Here is a 17,020-nt window from a genome sequence, read left to right on the forward strand (position 1 = left end):
GCTGCTTTGTCCGCCGCTCCAGTTTGTCTCCTTTTTTCCAGTCACGGAACGCCCGATGTCGCTAGCCTCTGACGCTATGTGACGGATGCCCAACGGTTCGCCTCGAAGCCCAGCGAGCGCTGCCTTTGTGTCTGCCCGTCGCACGGCCCCCCCATCGCCGCGTTACGTGCGGAACCCCCTTTTGTCCTCTCCTCTGATTGTCTGCACGGTCACGCTCCAGTGAGTCGGCCCTTAGCAACAGAAACCTCTGACCAGTGGGTGAAAGTGCATGAGCAGCAGGTTTTTTTTTTTTTTTTTGGAGGGGGGGGGGGGGGGGGGCTTTATGTTTACACCGAGACCACATTTAGCTGCTCCCCCAGGGTGTCCCTTACACAGTGAAAACAAATAGGCATATATTGAAAAATTTGCATTGAGTAATAGATTCAAATATATGGAGGCACTCCAAATGAATGTACCAAATGCTTACAGTTATCAATACGCTCATCTGTCTTAGTTGTTTATGTGCTGTTTTCTTTGTGCCTCGTTTGCACTCCTGAGGCCCCTTGGCCGCCAGCGTCAGGTTCCTGGTTAAATGAGAGTGCTGGTTCAGGCTTACCATGGCCAGCTATAGTAAGCAGTGTGTCAGACTCACCCGCAGGAAGCCTCCCTGAGAGGGAAGAGTGAATGGGCTGCATCCAACGCCACCCCCGGCGCTCACGCATGACCTGCAGCAGAGGAAGCAACCCGTAACGAGCCGCCCTGCGCCACAGGAGCAGCAGCCATCCGCCAATAAAATACCCACGATAAAATACTGTACAGAAGAGTGGGGGAGGGCTGGTATTGAAGCGGATCTGAAGCTGACTGCCTGAAGAAGACTAGAACGTCTTTCCCATGCAACAGTTACTGCTGAATGTTGTCAATGAAAGGTTCTGTTTTGTTCAGTGATAACGTCCGATTTCAGAAGACTAAGCAGCGACAACATGGAGAGTGATGTTCGCTTTGGATTGCTCACGGATTGATTTGTAAAGTTACAAACAAATATTACATTTATTTAAATTAATTATAACAGCCGAACTATTGTCAGCTTACTTGTTCTGTTTGTGTCTACTCCTTTGGCAACCATTTTAGTTAGCTGTGCACATCCTTTCCCTAACCTTCACTCAGACTGAAAAATAAGTTAATATTAGTGCACAGTGTTAGTGACGCACAAGAAGTGAATATGCTCATGAACATTAGCTAACATTGGCAAATTTTTTAAGTAGGTTTGGGGACTATTCTTGATGCCAGGGTTGATACAGTATTAGCTACTATCTAGTCTGTAGGTAATCAGAGCCCTAGGTACTGAATGGCCTGTTCTCGTTATTATGTTGTGTCATGCTATGTTACGTTATGTTACGCTATGTTACTTTACGTTTAGTTTCATTGCATAGTGTTTTGTTAAGTTAATTCCATTTTCAATTCCATTAGTTTACAATGTGAACTGAAATTCATAAGTCCTTTGATTCATGAATTGATAATTGTGTGAATTGACTGAATTGAATGGATTTGTCCCCAGCCCTGCTTTTGACTTTGATGACCCTCACTGATGCATATCATGCTCAGCACAAGTATGTGTAGTCCTTGTTTGTTCACTGTTTGCTTGCCTCATTTGTATGGTTCATAAAATGGAATAGGTCTGGCCAGGCCTGTTGAAGTTTATGGTTAATGGAGGTGGACCTTCCTCCTCAGTGTTTCAGTACCTGCTATCAGTTGTCCCCTCAAGACTCCTCTCTCTTCACTTACATTTAAGAGACTCAGCATTGTTAATATTAATATGCCCATATTCAGAGTATAATTATATGAATAACAATATTATTTAATGTTGAATAATGAGAAATGTGATTTGTGCCACAGGGTTATAATGACTGGTGTTGCTCTGTACATTTGTACTGATCCTCCATGAAGCTGAGATCCATTTTATTAAATCACTCATTCCTTTACTTCTCAGAAGTCATCAAAAGCTATTATACCTCATGGAGTTCACATATCACACACAACCTTCCAGGAACCACTGGGGTGCACAGTAAAGTGTTCAGTGCCAGTTCAGCTCTTACAGCTCTTGCACATTTCTGTTTGTACATGTTCCTGTATTGTGCTGCCATTTCCCTCACTCTGTACCAGGTGAGAGTAGAGCAGATTATAATCCACAGGGATGTAGCAGGATTATGAATCATGATTGGCCGCGGCAGGTATTACCCACCCAGTGCGTCCCCAGCTCTTCGGGCAGTCTGTGCGTCAGCAGGGAAAACGCCATTGGACGCGCGCTGCTCTTCCACGCGAGCCGCCCGTATTCTCATTTCCTGAGTGAACAGTCACGAACCTCAGGGAACGTGAGCAGTGGAAGAAATATCAGTGTGCTGTGGTCTTGTCATTGCATCCCTGCCTACCTCTCCCTTCCCCCCCCCCCCTCTCTCTCTCTTGCTCTTTTGATAGATGCATGCCAGGTGCTGGCCTTCATCTGCTGCCCGTCTGTATGAGTTACAGCTTTCTGTCCATTGACTTGCTTTTAATTGTGCCAGGGCTTTGGCAGACGGAGGCCTCACTGGGTTTCGTGGGCAGAATTTTCCCTCCCTGCCCCCTGTCTGTATCATTGCTTTGTTACGGAGGCCTGTATTCCTCCTGTTCCTGTTGTGTGCAAGACTGTTATTTTGAGTTTAGACTTACTCAAAGCGGTTTTGGGGGTCATTAGATTGACACGATTTGCTTTGCCCAGAAAATGGGCCTAACTGACCCATTTCTACATACTGTGCTGCACCACATACTTCTGCTGGATTGTATTTATCCAGTGTGCTTGTTTTGTGGTTCTATATTGGGTAATCCAGAAAAAAACAAGATGATTTGAGACCTGAAAGGCTCTCAGATTACATTCCTTCTGTCCGCTTGTTTGAATGTTCTCTCAAGCCTGTTGAGACGCTGGCTGATGACAGCGGTCTCCTCTGCTCCAGTGTTACTGTCATTGGAAGGCACACTACTCCGTCACCTTCTCCCTCTGAAAAAACAGATCAGCCGTTTCGTTTGAAACCGATACAGAGATGCGACTGCTTTTAGCACCGGCCGCATAACATGGGCTTTGATCTGGCTGTTTTCATTTTAAAATGCTAAGGGGAGAAGAACAAGGGGTTCGGCTCCTTTTGAACCAGAGTTTTGGTTTATTTTTTATGTTGTTCTCCTCCGTTCCGAGGGTAGGAGGGATATTGTTTTCTTCACAAGGCCTCTGGCAGACCACGGCAGTTTGTGGCACAATGATGTGAAGTTAGATTGCTATGGAATTAGGTAGGAGCCAAAAGGTTTTGTAATTATAAATTGAGATATGCAAAATTAAGTCAAATTGCAAATGTTAAATCTAAATTTGTCACAAATTTTTTTTGTAAAACTGGATTTGGAAATGTAATTATTTAATCTGTACCATGTTCCATGTGCTTTCTACATTTACATTTCAATAAAAATTTAGCTTTTACTTGTGCAATTGTACTTACATTTGCAAATCTCTATTTCTAATTACAAAACGTTTTGGAAGCTATGTAACTACATACACTGAGTCCCGCACCCTGCGAGAATCTTTTGTCATCCAGGTCTAAGTGCCCCAACAAAAAACACGCGCGACTGCCGTTGAGCATGTGCTTCAGAATCCGTATTGATTTATCCGCTGTATTGCGCGCGCTGTCTTTTTCCCCGCACACGCATCTATTGTTTATTTCTCTACCAGTTTGAGGATGAATCGGTGCACGCAGATTGCTGAGGCTTGGTTCAGTGGAGAAGACTGGATGCATGTGATCAGATGCTTTGAACGTCGTCTGCCGTTTATTCTCAAGGCGTTCATTAATGTGCTTTGGTTAATCTGCCTTGAGACGGCTCGATGTTGTTTATCGGGCTCTCGAGAGACTCCGGTACTGTTACCAGCACGTCTTAAGCGACACAACAGCAGGTGAAACGCGCATATTGGCTTCGTCAAACAGCCCTCATTAATACGCAGCCTGTTAAAACGGGAGCTTTCTGCATGAATACAGACATGAAAGGCATTGTGGTTAGAATGTGCTGGTACAACTGACCTGTGTTTTCTTTTGTGTCTACATGCTTGTACTGTATGTAACGGTCTTGTTCAAATAATTATTTGATCGAACATCCTTTAAACATTTATACACCGTAGACACCAGTACAGTTCCCTCAGATTACTGACATTTAAAAATATCTGTTTTAATCAATATTCAGAGCACCATTCTTTCATGGGATTGTACATTTGGGTTTGCTAAATCCTCCTACAAGAGTATTTCCAGATTTTACCAGCACATAAAGAGTATATATAATATTTGTTTGTCCCAGGTCTGGTGTGTAGATGTTACTATATATAAATGGGCATGTTTAAGCATGGTTGCTGTATGCGTATATAAGACTGTGCATGTGTGCAGCGTTCTCTTCACAGTATTGATATATGTAAGGCCGTGATAAGGATGACAGATGTCTCTCATTCCTTGCTCCATCTCTCTCTCCCTCCCCCATCTACTTCTTGTCTGTTACCGTACCACCAAGTAAACAGCTCAGCCCCCCCCCCAGCCACAGCTGACATGTGAGACCACAGCGAGGTGCGAGTGTGACATCATTGGTCACTTGCGTCATCCCCGCAGCACCGCATGCCAGACCAGATTGCCAAGGCAGCAGAGCGCCTCGTCCTGTTTAATTTTGTCCTTCGCTCAGATTTGTCGGCTCGTGTTACCTGCGCCTGCATTTTCAGCAGTCTTTCGCTTCGAAGTCTTTCGCTGCTGCTAATTAGTTATCTCACTTTGAATCCCGTGGTTGACGCCTGTCGGTCGCAGCTTGCAGATTTCTGGTAAACACACACACACACGCATCATGATCTGAGATTTGTGTGCGTGGCGATGGAGTTTTAATGAGTCATTATTTCAGAGCATTGCCAACTCATTGGCCTAAAGCAGTGACCAGGCCTGCAGACTCACTCCCACCTTCTGCTGAAGTCTTATTTGTTCAGTATCCTCCTCCTCGCTTGGGGACGCTGGTGCTGTTCTTTCAGAGGAAGCCTAAGGATCAGCTTCTACGCGTCCATATTCCTACTCTGTGCCCACTGCTCCTCTCCCGCATAGTTTGGATCCCCGTGTCCCATAATGACTGCTTCTGTATGCAGCTGTCTATACTTGCGTCCTAGGATGCTTTGCAGTAAACAGTGATTGTTTAATTTCTCCTTATCCTGTGTGTGGATTGGTGTTCCTAGACCATGTCCTATTTGCAAGGTCGGAAACAGAATTCATTTTCATTTCTCCTCTTCATTCACCACACTACCTGGCAAATGGGGGGAGATTGTGGAGAGGAGTCAGGATCTCAAAGCTCGCTGTGTTCCTTGCTACTTTTTGAATTCATTTTTACCCCACTACCAATTTGTGTGCAGTAAAGGGCTCATTTAACTGTAGGAGAGTTTCCAATATGGATAAAAAATACTCTTATCGGAGTAAAATCTACTCTTTTAGCATTGATTAACACTGATATTGCTTAATATCTGCCATTTTGTATGAGTACGTTTGTGGACATGTGTGCATCAGCTTGTGTATGTTGGTTGCAGGAATGTTCACGCCGGAATGGGAATATGTGACAGGTATGGCTTCTAGAAATAACCAAGCCGACAGCCATCCATCGTAAAAGAAAAATGCAAGTCATGGAATTTCACATAGTTGGTTATAGGCCCTCATTTACTGCAGGCCTGACCCCTGTCCTGGAGGATGCGTTTTTAAAAACTCTTGCGATAAGGGCCACCCTTCTGAGAGTAGGAGAGCGTCTTTGTGAAAAAGACAGATGTAAATAAACTTAAATGAAGTTTTTTTCATTTTAGTGGGGAGAAATTTACACAACAAATGTCCATTGTTAATTTAACTCCAACTGTGTTAGTATGAGTCCAAGAGGAATGAAATGTACTCTGTCGGAGTTGCTTTAACTCTTCTGCTGTGTGGGAGGACAGTAGGAGTGGCTTGTTCTTCAGTTTGGGTCTCCTGCGATAACAGGGCTTTTAATACAGTTTTGCACACATGGTGCTGGGTGATTCACCCGCTTTTCTAAAGCCTTTATCATTGAACCAGCCACCAGAAAATGGAGAGAAATGTGACAGTCCTCTCTGCTACGGTGTAGTTTAGGCTGTCATGTCTTTCAAAGTTAAATGTGACATATTAATAGCTCTTCTCAGTCTGTCAAGAGGTACGCACAGTGCGCTGAAGTCAGGGACCTGCAGGTTAACACACGGTAATGGCAATTTTAATACATGTGATTTTGTCGCTCTTTGTTAGACCCAGTTTTCTCAGAGCTCTGAGATCTGTGTGAAATTAGCTCTCATGTCTCGGCTTGGACTCGGGGGATATGACCCAGTTTCACTGGCACAGGGTGGAGGCATGTCATGCCAGGGGCCAGCGCACTTGGTCCTCTTCCCTCACCGGATCAGCAGGGGACAGCACCGGATCCCTCTGCACCAAATAGAAATCCAGTGCCCTAGCACATGGATGGGGGCACCGTACTGAAGAAGGTACCATCCTTCGAATGAGGCCTTAAATTAATGTCCTCAGTGGGCTGATTAAAGATCCTGTGGCATTTTTGGAAAGAGGTCGTAGCCACCCAGTCATCCACGGGGCAGTACACTCAGTCCTGCTACCACACCCACATGCCACTGGCTAATCTATTATTTATTTAATCATTATTGCTTTATTTATCTGGCCACCAAAAATAGCTGGAGTAATTCAGCATTTGCTAACCGCTGTGGTTGAAGACCAAAACGAGCCAAATTGTGTGCTTTTAAGTGATATGTCCACTCAATGGTCGCTTTTTCATTTTCAGCCCAGTGTAGACAGCAGTGCAGTATAACACTCAGGAATTTGATCATTCATGGGAGGCGCACTGGCATTGTTCCCTCGAGCAAAGTACTAACCTGAATTTCCACGGTAAATATCAACTGGATTGCATGTAAAAAATGTAATCGGTCAAGTCCCGTGGCTTACAATTTCAGATAAGTTTCTAAGATATTCATGTGTGAAAAAGTATGGTGTGGATTATAGGTCCCAGTGGTGAAAAAGAGTGGAAATTGCATAGCATATGCATACACACACATCCGATCAGAGACACTTGAAGCTCTGCAGAGTAACAGTGTCTTACCAAGGGGACTCAACCACACAGCCACATTAGCATCTGTGGTGGGGTGGTGGAGCTGGTTGTGTTCAGGGCAGAACTAAACAAGAGCAACCACTCATCGCCTCTTTCCATACTGCGCTCACTGGGCAGCTCTCATCCCACATTTCTTACTGTTTTTACAACAAAATTTTCTGTTTGCCCAGTATTTCTAATTGTATTTCTAGTTGTATTCTAATTATCGCCTTAGGCTCCGTCTGGTGGGGGGGAGCACCGACAGGCACACGCTCTCCCCCAAAAGCACGTTCTGCTGGCTGTCGCTTCTTCTCACTCCGCGGTCCACTCGCCGAGCGGGAGGAGGATGAGTCACACGCAGCTGGTTCAGACGCACAGCGAGCGCCCGATTGACCATAGACGTCGCGCACGCAGGATGAGACGAGGAATGGCTCGCTGACTCGACCCTCCCTCAGTGTGAGGTGCTGGAGAGCAAACGGCCACAGTCGGCAATGGCGCCAGTCAGGATGGAGTGCCAGGCTGTGGGGTGCATCGCTGCAACAGAACTTGGCAGGAAGAGTCGCGCAGCGGCCCATAAATCTGACTTCTGATGCTGTTGCTGACTTTGTTTGTCAGGTTGAGCTAAGTGATGAATCCCCCTCTTTCTGTACTGCGCCTAGCAGGCAGTTCTGTGTCCAGTTAGAAACCCGGAGCCCTTTCCTTTTGGCGTGGAGACAGACCGCAGTGAGTCGCCCGTCTGCCTGTTCTTTTGTGCGGCCCTGCGGGTCTGCCGGTCAGCGGCGGTGACGGACGCGCCGCCGATCGGTCTCACCCCGCCAATCCCGCGTCTCACGCGCAGGACGCGGTGAAGCAGGCTTGTTTGACGGTGAGGGGGCCACTTCCTCCTGTTCCCCCCCCCCACCCCCCCCCCGCCACCACCACCTCCCAGTTCCTCCTGTCAGTGTGGGACCCCCAGCAAGGCAGCCCGCAGGAGAAAGACCCCAAAAAACTCTCGCTCATGCATAAAGATGGCCTCACGACAGCAGACAAATGAATATTTCATGCCCCTCCCCTTGAATAATGCATCGGTCTCACTGTGCAGAACGGGGGGGGATGCGGGCACAGCTCTTCTTTCGGGATGTTACTCGAAAGAGATTGAGCCCGGGATCCTTCCTCTTGTCTGTCACTTTGTTTCACCGGAGGCCCTGTGACACCCCCCCGTCCGAGATGCGCGTCCTCGCGGTCCTGCCGCTCCGCGGGGGGGGCGGCTAAGTGCCATCGCACCGCCGGCGCTCTGCCAGGGACGGGCGGACTCCCGACGCAGCATTCCGGCTATCAAAGGGGCCTGGCCTTGCCTTCTCGCTGCGCGCTGCATTAAAGAGCCTTGCGCTACACGGCTATCTCCAGGGGCCTGTCAGACCCCATTAGTCGCATTAAGAATGGCCCGAGCTGGCCTGCGCTGAGATGAAATCTCATTGATAGTTCCTTGATAGCTAGAATAATAATGTGTTTTAAATAGGACATGTAAGACCAGCAGTGCAAGGGTTAAGACATTCTGAACCCTTCATCGCTGTGTGTGTGTGACCAAACTTAAATAAGTGGTTTTCTTTTTTTTTTAACTCAAAAAGCCAGCAGATGGTCAGGTGTTTGTTGTTACTCAGCACCGGATCAATTCAAACATTTGATTACGGAGTTTAACTCGCTACGCCTGGTTACTTGGTTCTGAATGGGTTGCTGGTTTTAAGGTGGAAATAAAAACCGGACAGATGCGCTGTGGATCTCCAGTGGCAAGGCTGAGTGCCACTGAGTGAGATTAACAGTGACATTAACTCCAAACCCCTATTTCCCATGGTCCTCTGCCTGACCCCTCATGCTACTCATTAACCGTGAGAATGGCAGCATATTGTTCTGAGTCTCCAGCTATATTACTGGACAGTAGTAGGACCAGGATTACAGTAATGAGCGTGTGTGTGCGTGTGTGCGTGTGTGCGTACGTGTGTGTGTGTGCAAGAGAGAGAGAGAGAGAGAGAGAGAGAGAGAGAAAGAGTTCTTCCAAGTTCCAGGCTAACAGGTTTTGAGAGCCATGACACTTGACCAGCAGTCTGAAGGAGGAAAATATTGTATGCTTCCTTGTTCCAAAACCCCAAACTGAGGGTGACAGTTACAGTATGTTTTTACAGTTATGTCATGTTTATACAGTAGGGGTGCATCTCTGGGCAACACATCCTGCAAAGACTGCTGGGTAAGGAAGGGGTGGGGCCCTGGAAGAAGAGTGAGGATGGTGGTGGGGTTGTGAGATTCTGCCAGTGTACCTCTTTATTTTGAAGTTAGACTTTGTTTTGATGTTTAGGTTGAGAACTGTCTTAGAATTCCATGTAGGGTAAAAGTTCCTTGCTACAGCTTTGTAATCTGATCTGTTTGAATTCCATGAACCTTGTCCTGGAAAGAATCGTGGAGGCCTACAGTAAGGTGTCAACCAAAGTGTGATGTAAACTTTCTGCTCCTCTTCCCCCTTGGCCAAAGTCTCTTCGCTTTTCCTAATGGGTTTTAGTGATGACATTTACTGCAGTGAGCATCTATTCTGCTGATGAAGTGGTAATTAAATTTACCTGTCATAACAGTGAATCTCAGTTATTCCATTATCATAAGCCATCCGTTATGATAATATGTTATTCACGCGCACCGAACCTGTTGTCAATGGTATTTTATACTTTGTGTTGGGAGTTATAGCTAACCCGGTTGAGGTGTGCAGTCATTGATGGAAGGTGCTCCAGTACTAAAGGCCAGAGCAGCACTGATTGGTTATATTCTCTCAGCAGTTCTGTTTCTTTACTGTATAAGGTAAATCCTGCATTGACTACCCGTTTTCTTATCACAGATTCTATAAGTCCTCCAGATATTCACCTCTGTATGCTTAACACACTGACAGTTCTGTCTCCCTACCACTGAAGCAGATGAAACATTAATATGTGATGCATCTTCTTAGATTCATTAATTGGCATGATCAAGGACAACACCATGGCAATGGAGGCTCCTATTGTAATGCAGCACCTGATACTTTACATTACATTACAGGCATTCAGCATGCGCACTTATCCAGAGCGACTTACACAACATTTACATAGCATATACATTGTATCCATTTGTACTTCTGGATATATATACTGAAGCAATGCAGGTCAAGTACCTTGCTCAAGGATACAATGGCAGTGTCCTACCCGGGAATCGAACCTGTGACCTTTAGGTTACACAACCAGTTTGTTACCCATTATACTACACTGCCGCCCCCCTATCAACCAGAACTAGTAGTTAAGATATAGGAATGACAGAAGGAAGAGAGAGAGTTGAGTATCTGGTGAGTAAAGAATCTGTGGTCATTTCCTGTGGGCTCTTTGCAATTGTAACAGATTATATTGATCCGCCAGATACTTCATATTGCTGTAAAATTCTGGTCTCTCTCCTTGAAACTGAATTGTTCTATGTTGATGCATCTTATGAACTTTCAGGGGGGGGAGTGATGGACCAAGGAACAGGACAGGTGCAATGGATGTTCTCTCTCTGGGCACACCTTAATGATGAACGCTAACATAGCGTTTACTGTAGTTCGGTCCTTAGACGATTGAGTCCAATACCGTTCTATTGGTGTTCTATAGAACAAAAAACATACTTGGGTTAGGAGGTAGAGAGGATACAGGCACAGGGGCTGCACATCTAATTGGTCTTTAGAATCTATGGTGACGGCCTGTAGTCAGCAAGCATCTTTGAGGCCTGGGATGAATCACAACTCGTGTTCTCTCGGGTGCCTGCGGCGAGCAAATGAATATTATTGGCTGCAAGCTAAAAAACCAGTGTCCTCATTCGAAAAGAAATGTTATGGAAATCACTACACGGAACCAACGCTTGGTTTACGCTTGGCTAACGCTTTAACATTGTCTCCTTTAGATTCTGGGAGAAATGAAAGGCAGAAGCTGATTATGAGAAAATCTGTGCGCTGTGGATTATTAATGAGACTGCACGAGAGCGCTCGAGTGGAGAATCAATGGGCTTTTAATGCTGCTGGAAGAAAAATCGCACTTAAATGAATCTGGAGTAAAGTTAAAAGTCTCATTTTGCTCACCAATACAAATAAGTAGGCCTAAGTAAGTAAGGCTGTAAATAAAGCAAGCAAGCAAACAAACAAATAACTTTCTAAGTTAGCCGTGAAGTCTTTGGTAAGACGGCGTTTAACAACCTCTCACAGACATTCAGAGGCAGTCTGTGCTTCGCTTCTTAACAGCTTAGTGCGGCCAGGTACACCGTGTCCCCCCGGTGCAATGAGTGGGCCGTATCTCTGTGTACTCGCAGGCCTGCCGTTAATTACGCGGCTGATGTGAGCTGGCTTGAAGGGAGACATTTTTAGCACTGAAGGAAACGGCTCCTTTCTCCCAGTGGTGATAAGGGCACTGGGGGCTGCAGGTGGGTGGACTGTGGTTGGTCCGAATGTTTGGCGTAACCGGGCTGCAATGATAATTCGCCCAATCCGGTGGGGTCCGGTGTCCCTTGCCCGATTCCAGCGTGTAATAACAGTGCTTGAACACAGACCACAGTGCCCTCTGCTGGCAACAAGAGGTGCTGTTAATCTCATCCTCAGACCAGCAGAACCAGGGCAGCCTAGCACAGGTGGAATTAGAAAGGTCCATTACAGTGAACACCGAAAAGCATATAAACCAGTTATATCCTGCCAATGCAGTACCTATTTATGTTCTGAATTTCTCCATCATGTAGGCCCCGATTAGACCTGTCAAGATATGATTAAAGGCACACTGGTCAAGCTTGCAGCAAGCACTTAATTGCAACCAACACCTGCAGGAGTTAGAGAATGCTCCTCATCTCCAATAGTAGTAATAAACTGGAGGGGGGTGGCAAGAAATTGATGCTGTGTCTGTGAATGAGGTCACATTTCCAGCATTCACCTGTACAACGTGCTTGGCCTTACCTGTTTGCTCAAGTTCAGTCACCATAATGAGTCAAATAATAATTTGATGCAATAATATACAAGTTATGCATGAGGTACTATGTTAATGTGTTAATGTGATTATTTCAATTATGTGCTTAAATTAACCACAAAAATATTACTGCATATGGGTGTAGGCAGGTCAGCTCTGAGATCAAGGCTATGGCTCTGATTGGTGGCTTGGAGTAGGGCCACATCTGACCAACCAATAGGGAAACATCAGGAATAATTCCTGGAAACTGGGCGTGCCAGATACTACAGTATTAATAATGTGTTCTTATCTTATAATTATTTCATGGCATTGTCTGCCACACTGCTATTGTTCCATAATGTATGTATATATTGAATATTTCTCTAAGATTTGGGTGCAATGAAAATTAAATAATCCTGTAAATTAACAGAAACATTTCAATAAAATTAAATAACCACTCATTTCGGAATGGTTTTTTTGCAGCAGCAGCTGGTAGTTTTAGTAGCAATTGCCAATGTGGGTACATTTTTAATCAGTAACATCTATTGTTGTTAGGGACTTTAGGGCTTCAATATGTCCACAAAGGGACTTGTATGCAAATAGATTTTTCTTTGATGATGTAAGATCTCAAACAATAGTGCTGTATTACCTTCAGGGGGTCTCATTCAGAGCTGCATATTAGACAAGTGCGGGTTCCCTGTAATTCGACCAGCAGTTGAATGCCACAGTGAATGTGTCAGAGTGAATCACCGGAGCCATTCCCAGCTGTGTGCATAGTTAACTGAAGTGCTCAACAAGGATGGAACACTCGCTCACTTCCCATTGGTCAGGTTATAGCTTCTCAGAGCAGAATGGACGGCCATGCCGAGTGTTAACCTGTCCTGGAGGAAGCCAGTGGAGCCTCACAGTGGCACTGAAGACTGATACCATTCAGCCCAAAGGTCTCCGCTGGTTTTTGTTTTCACCTTTAAAATCAGCAACCAGTTCCGACCAGAATAAGCAAAGTTAACCACGTAAAATCGGCTGCTTTAATCAATCAGTTTAAGTTGTGAGCAGTAACAGAGACCGGCACAGCCCTCAGCTCTCCGGGACCAGGGTGGCGCCCCTCTGATTCAGGCGGTTGAAAGGGGGATGATCTGGTGTGGATGCGTATCAGCGGTCAGGTTAAATGCAGTCGAATCACGTGGAGTGAGTGACGCTGAATTAGAGCGTCTCCGTTCACTCCTCTCCCATACTCCCCCCATACCTGCGCTTCTTCGTGGAGAGGAGGGAGCTGGTTCCGCCCGCCGTGCGCTAGCGGCAGCAACGCTGTCACCTCAGCCAGCCGGCCGTCATCTCCCCCAGGCCTCGCTTCACGTCCCGCCGCCTGCTCACACTTTCAAACGCTCTTGAGATTTAAGCGTTATGAATGGTAAATATTGAAATAACTTTTTTATGAGAGCCACATTAGGCTGTGAAGAGGGTCCTGTCCTTCTCTGTATTGCTGTGGAAGATGGCTCTGTCTAGCACACGCCTACACGCTGAGCCACTGAGCAAAGCACCCGTGTGGCGAAGTTTGTATGGTAACAGGGTTTCCTGCGTTCCCAAGTAATTTCACATTTCGTTTAGGCATTTGCCCTGGGTCAGAAAAATCCTCCCGCTGAATACTTTAATTGTGAACATTTACAAATTTAGCCTGTGCTCTTATTGAGAGTGCCTTAAGAAGTGCATATAAGTGAAAAAATGTTTAGGCAAAGAGAGATGCAATAGTCATCCACACATAATCGTACAAACTATAGCAATTGAAGATTAAGTCTAAATCTGTGTGTATGCACTTATATAAGTTGCTCTGGATCTGAAGATTGTCTGCCGAAGTAAGTTATGTACAGTTCTTCACCCACCATATCCCATATTTTCCAGAGAACATAGACAGAGCACATAGAATTAGGGGACAAATCTATATTACACTGCTATATCGTGGCAAATTAGGGAGAAAATCTATATTGGACTGCTATGTTGTCTAAATTCGGACTGCTCTGTAAGAATGTGAAATTGGAACCATTCAGCTTAGTTCTGTGACCATCGACATCTACCTACAGTGATACCTGACTCCCATGAGGCATGCCTGTCATTGAGCTGTATCTAACAAAATGAAGACACAAAGGTGTTTCTACTTTATGATATCATTCAATAACCTTTGACATCGCAAATATGTTCTGAAGTCTTTTAGTTTTACCACTGGGTGGCAGCAAAGGACCAAATGCCGCCTGTAAAGCTCTGTGTTGTTGGTGTAGGACATAGACCTGCGTATGTAACTAGACAGGAAAACACACCTTCAGCTAAGCCTGTACTGTACATGTTAAGTGCAAAACATTGGAGCTTCCATTAAAATTAATGGGGAATATCATACTTTTGAAGACAAAATTTAACTTCCCTGACGATATTTTGAAACTCGACTAACAATCGTTATGTTTCATATGAAAAGCAGATTGTGAAAATATGTAATATGTAATAAAAATTTCCTGGACCAAAACAACTTCGTACACCTAATGAAATTTGTGATCACAAAAAATTGACTGATGAGGTTTTCTTTGGTTGTTGTGTCACCTTGGTTTTCTACATTGAATTTAATGGACAGCGAGTACTTTGCCCTCAATATGTGCAGTAGAAGCTGTTCCCCTTCATTTCCTGGCCCCTCCTACCCTCTTCGGTTCGTATGTACGCTCTGTGGTATAGGCTGCCAGGTGGGGGCAGAGCCAAAGACTGGTTAAATTATGGATGGTGGGGTGACAGCTCTGAAATAGACACTTGACTGCCTGCTGTGTTTCTAATGCAAATAATAATGATAAAAACTGTTTATTTTATATGTAAAAAGCCTTTGAACAGCCCTGGATCACAGCACTACATATACATGTGGACAAAAGCACACATGACAATGATAAAAGGCAGCGGGAAAAACAGGAATGACATGTGTTTGAATAAATTATTTAAGGGGAAAATATATAAAAGAGCAAGCAGAAAACTATCAACAAATGAACAATAAAATTCAAATTCAAGTTGCACTATTGGCAGGAAATACATCTGTAGAGATCGCAAAAGCATCAGACCATACAGTAACAATTTACATATTAGAACAAGAATAATCTGGAAACGCTATCAAAGTATGGTGACTGTGATAGTGAAAAATAATTTTTGTCCTAATGTCTCCTCTGTCCCTTCTCCCTCTCGCAAATTGTCAGGTTGCTTTTTTGGCAGGAAATACATTTGTGCACCAAAGCATCAAAGCGTGCAGCAATCCATTTAAATAATAGAACAGATGAATAATCTGTAAACACTACCAAAGTATGGCAACTGTGATAGTGGGAAAAAATAGCAAATATTAATCACAAAAGCGATCTCTCTCACCACCCCACCTCTCCCTCTTGTTCTCTCTCTTCTCGCTCTTTGTAGATCACCGGGGCCATCCTCCTTGCAGTTGGAGGATGGGGGAAGTTAATGCTGGGACCCTACATCTCCCTGATCGCTGACAACTCCACCAACGCTCCCTTCGTTCTGATCGGGACGGGCGCCACCATCATCATCTTCGGCCTGTTCGGGTGTTTCGCCACCTGCCGCGGAAGCCCATGGATGCTCAAGCTGGTGAGAGATCGAAACGCGACGCGGGCATCGTCGTCCCCATGCGTCTGCTCGGCTCACACTGTATACGGTCACCTGCTCCTTTGACCTGCTTTACTGGGGAAGTTTAGATTGCGTACTGCTGTTAGGATTCGAGCCGGTGACCCTCTGTGCTGGGAGATGTTCTGCAGGGGACTGATCGCTTTACTTGCTGCTGCTCTGGTTCTTCTCCCTTTATGTCCGGTTGGTCAAGGCCACTGACCTACAACATACCACAGGCCAGCGGTTAGGACTGTCCAATCAGTGAGAGAGTGTCAGCGATTGGCCAGTGGTATTTCAAGCTGGCTTGGAAGGAGTCTTACAAGTACAGCTGCAACCTGGACATAAACAACTGTAAAAACAGAGTCATCCGCGGTGGGATTGGAGTCTTTTTTTGCTTGAAACTTAACAGCTCTGGCTCTGTGCTGTGCGATGGCTGCAGTCTCCAGCAGTGCCCATTCACAAGTTCTTGGCCGTGTCCCTGATTGCAAGGCTGGGCCAAACCTCAGGTTCCTCCCAGCAGCAACTCTCTCCCATACATTAGACTACAATTTGCATTTTTTAAATGGAGTAATTACCTGAAAATTTTCACTTTATTTTAGAATAGAGTTGAACAACTTGATTTCCCAGGGGGAACTTCAGGTGAAGTAACCGGCATACAAGAAATGAAATAAACAATTTCCATGAACTACTTTAAAAAATAAAATTACAGAAATTTCATTTAGAGAACCCTAACCCTAACCCTAAATTACATTGCTCTTACATACATAACTCCAATACATAAATTATATAGAATTTACTTAAAATCAGGAAACACTAAAACTCAATCATAAAATTAAATTAAACATTAAAATTAAGGTGTGCCGTGTCACTAACGAGGTAAACAGATTCTGACATAAAGCTGATGAGTTCTCTCCTTGTTTTAAAATAGGGACCACGGTCGCTTGATTGTCCGCTCTTCAAAAAGTTGTTTCATGGTTCTTTGTTGTCTGCCTATGATCTTTCTACTTAGTAATGTCGACCTCTCCAGGTTAGTTTGATGTTATTTGGAGAGCCAAACCAAGCTGTTTTCAATGCAGCAGGTGTAAAAATGCTTTCAGTACTGACTGACTGACATTCAATTTCCTGAGTTTGCGGAGGAAGAACAGTCTTGATTGACAATTGGCATACACTCAATGACAATTGGCTCCAAAGGTTAGTTTTGTGTCTAATGGTGGTTTCAGATATTTAAACTCCTTAACTCTTTCTATTGTCCTGATGGTAAGATGTCTCAAGGGGGAAAATGTCTTTTCTGCATT

At 44.9% G+C, this 17,020-nt stretch overlaps 1 protein-coding gene across 1 annotated transcript in view; it reads left to right on the forward strand.

The window, feature by feature from the left end:
• Positions 1-17,020, forward strand: part of tspan7b (tetraspanin 7b) — a 51,224-nt gene that overhangs the window by 22,825 nt on the left and 11,379 nt on the right. Inside the window, exon 2 of the mRNA XM_035407980.1 lies at positions 15,519-15,707. Within this exon, the coding sequence (XP_035263871.1) occupies positions 15,519-15,707 (189 nt within the window). The remainder of the gene's footprint in view (positions 1-15,518; positions 15,708-17,020) is intronic.

Source organism: Anguilla anguilla, chromosome 3, assembly GCF_013347855.1.
Source record: "Anguilla anguilla isolate fAngAng1 chromosome 3, fAngAng1.pri, whole genome shotgun sequence".
Lineage (NCBI taxonomy): Eukaryota > Metazoa > Chordata > Actinopteri > Anguilliformes > Anguillidae > Anguilla > Anguilla anguilla.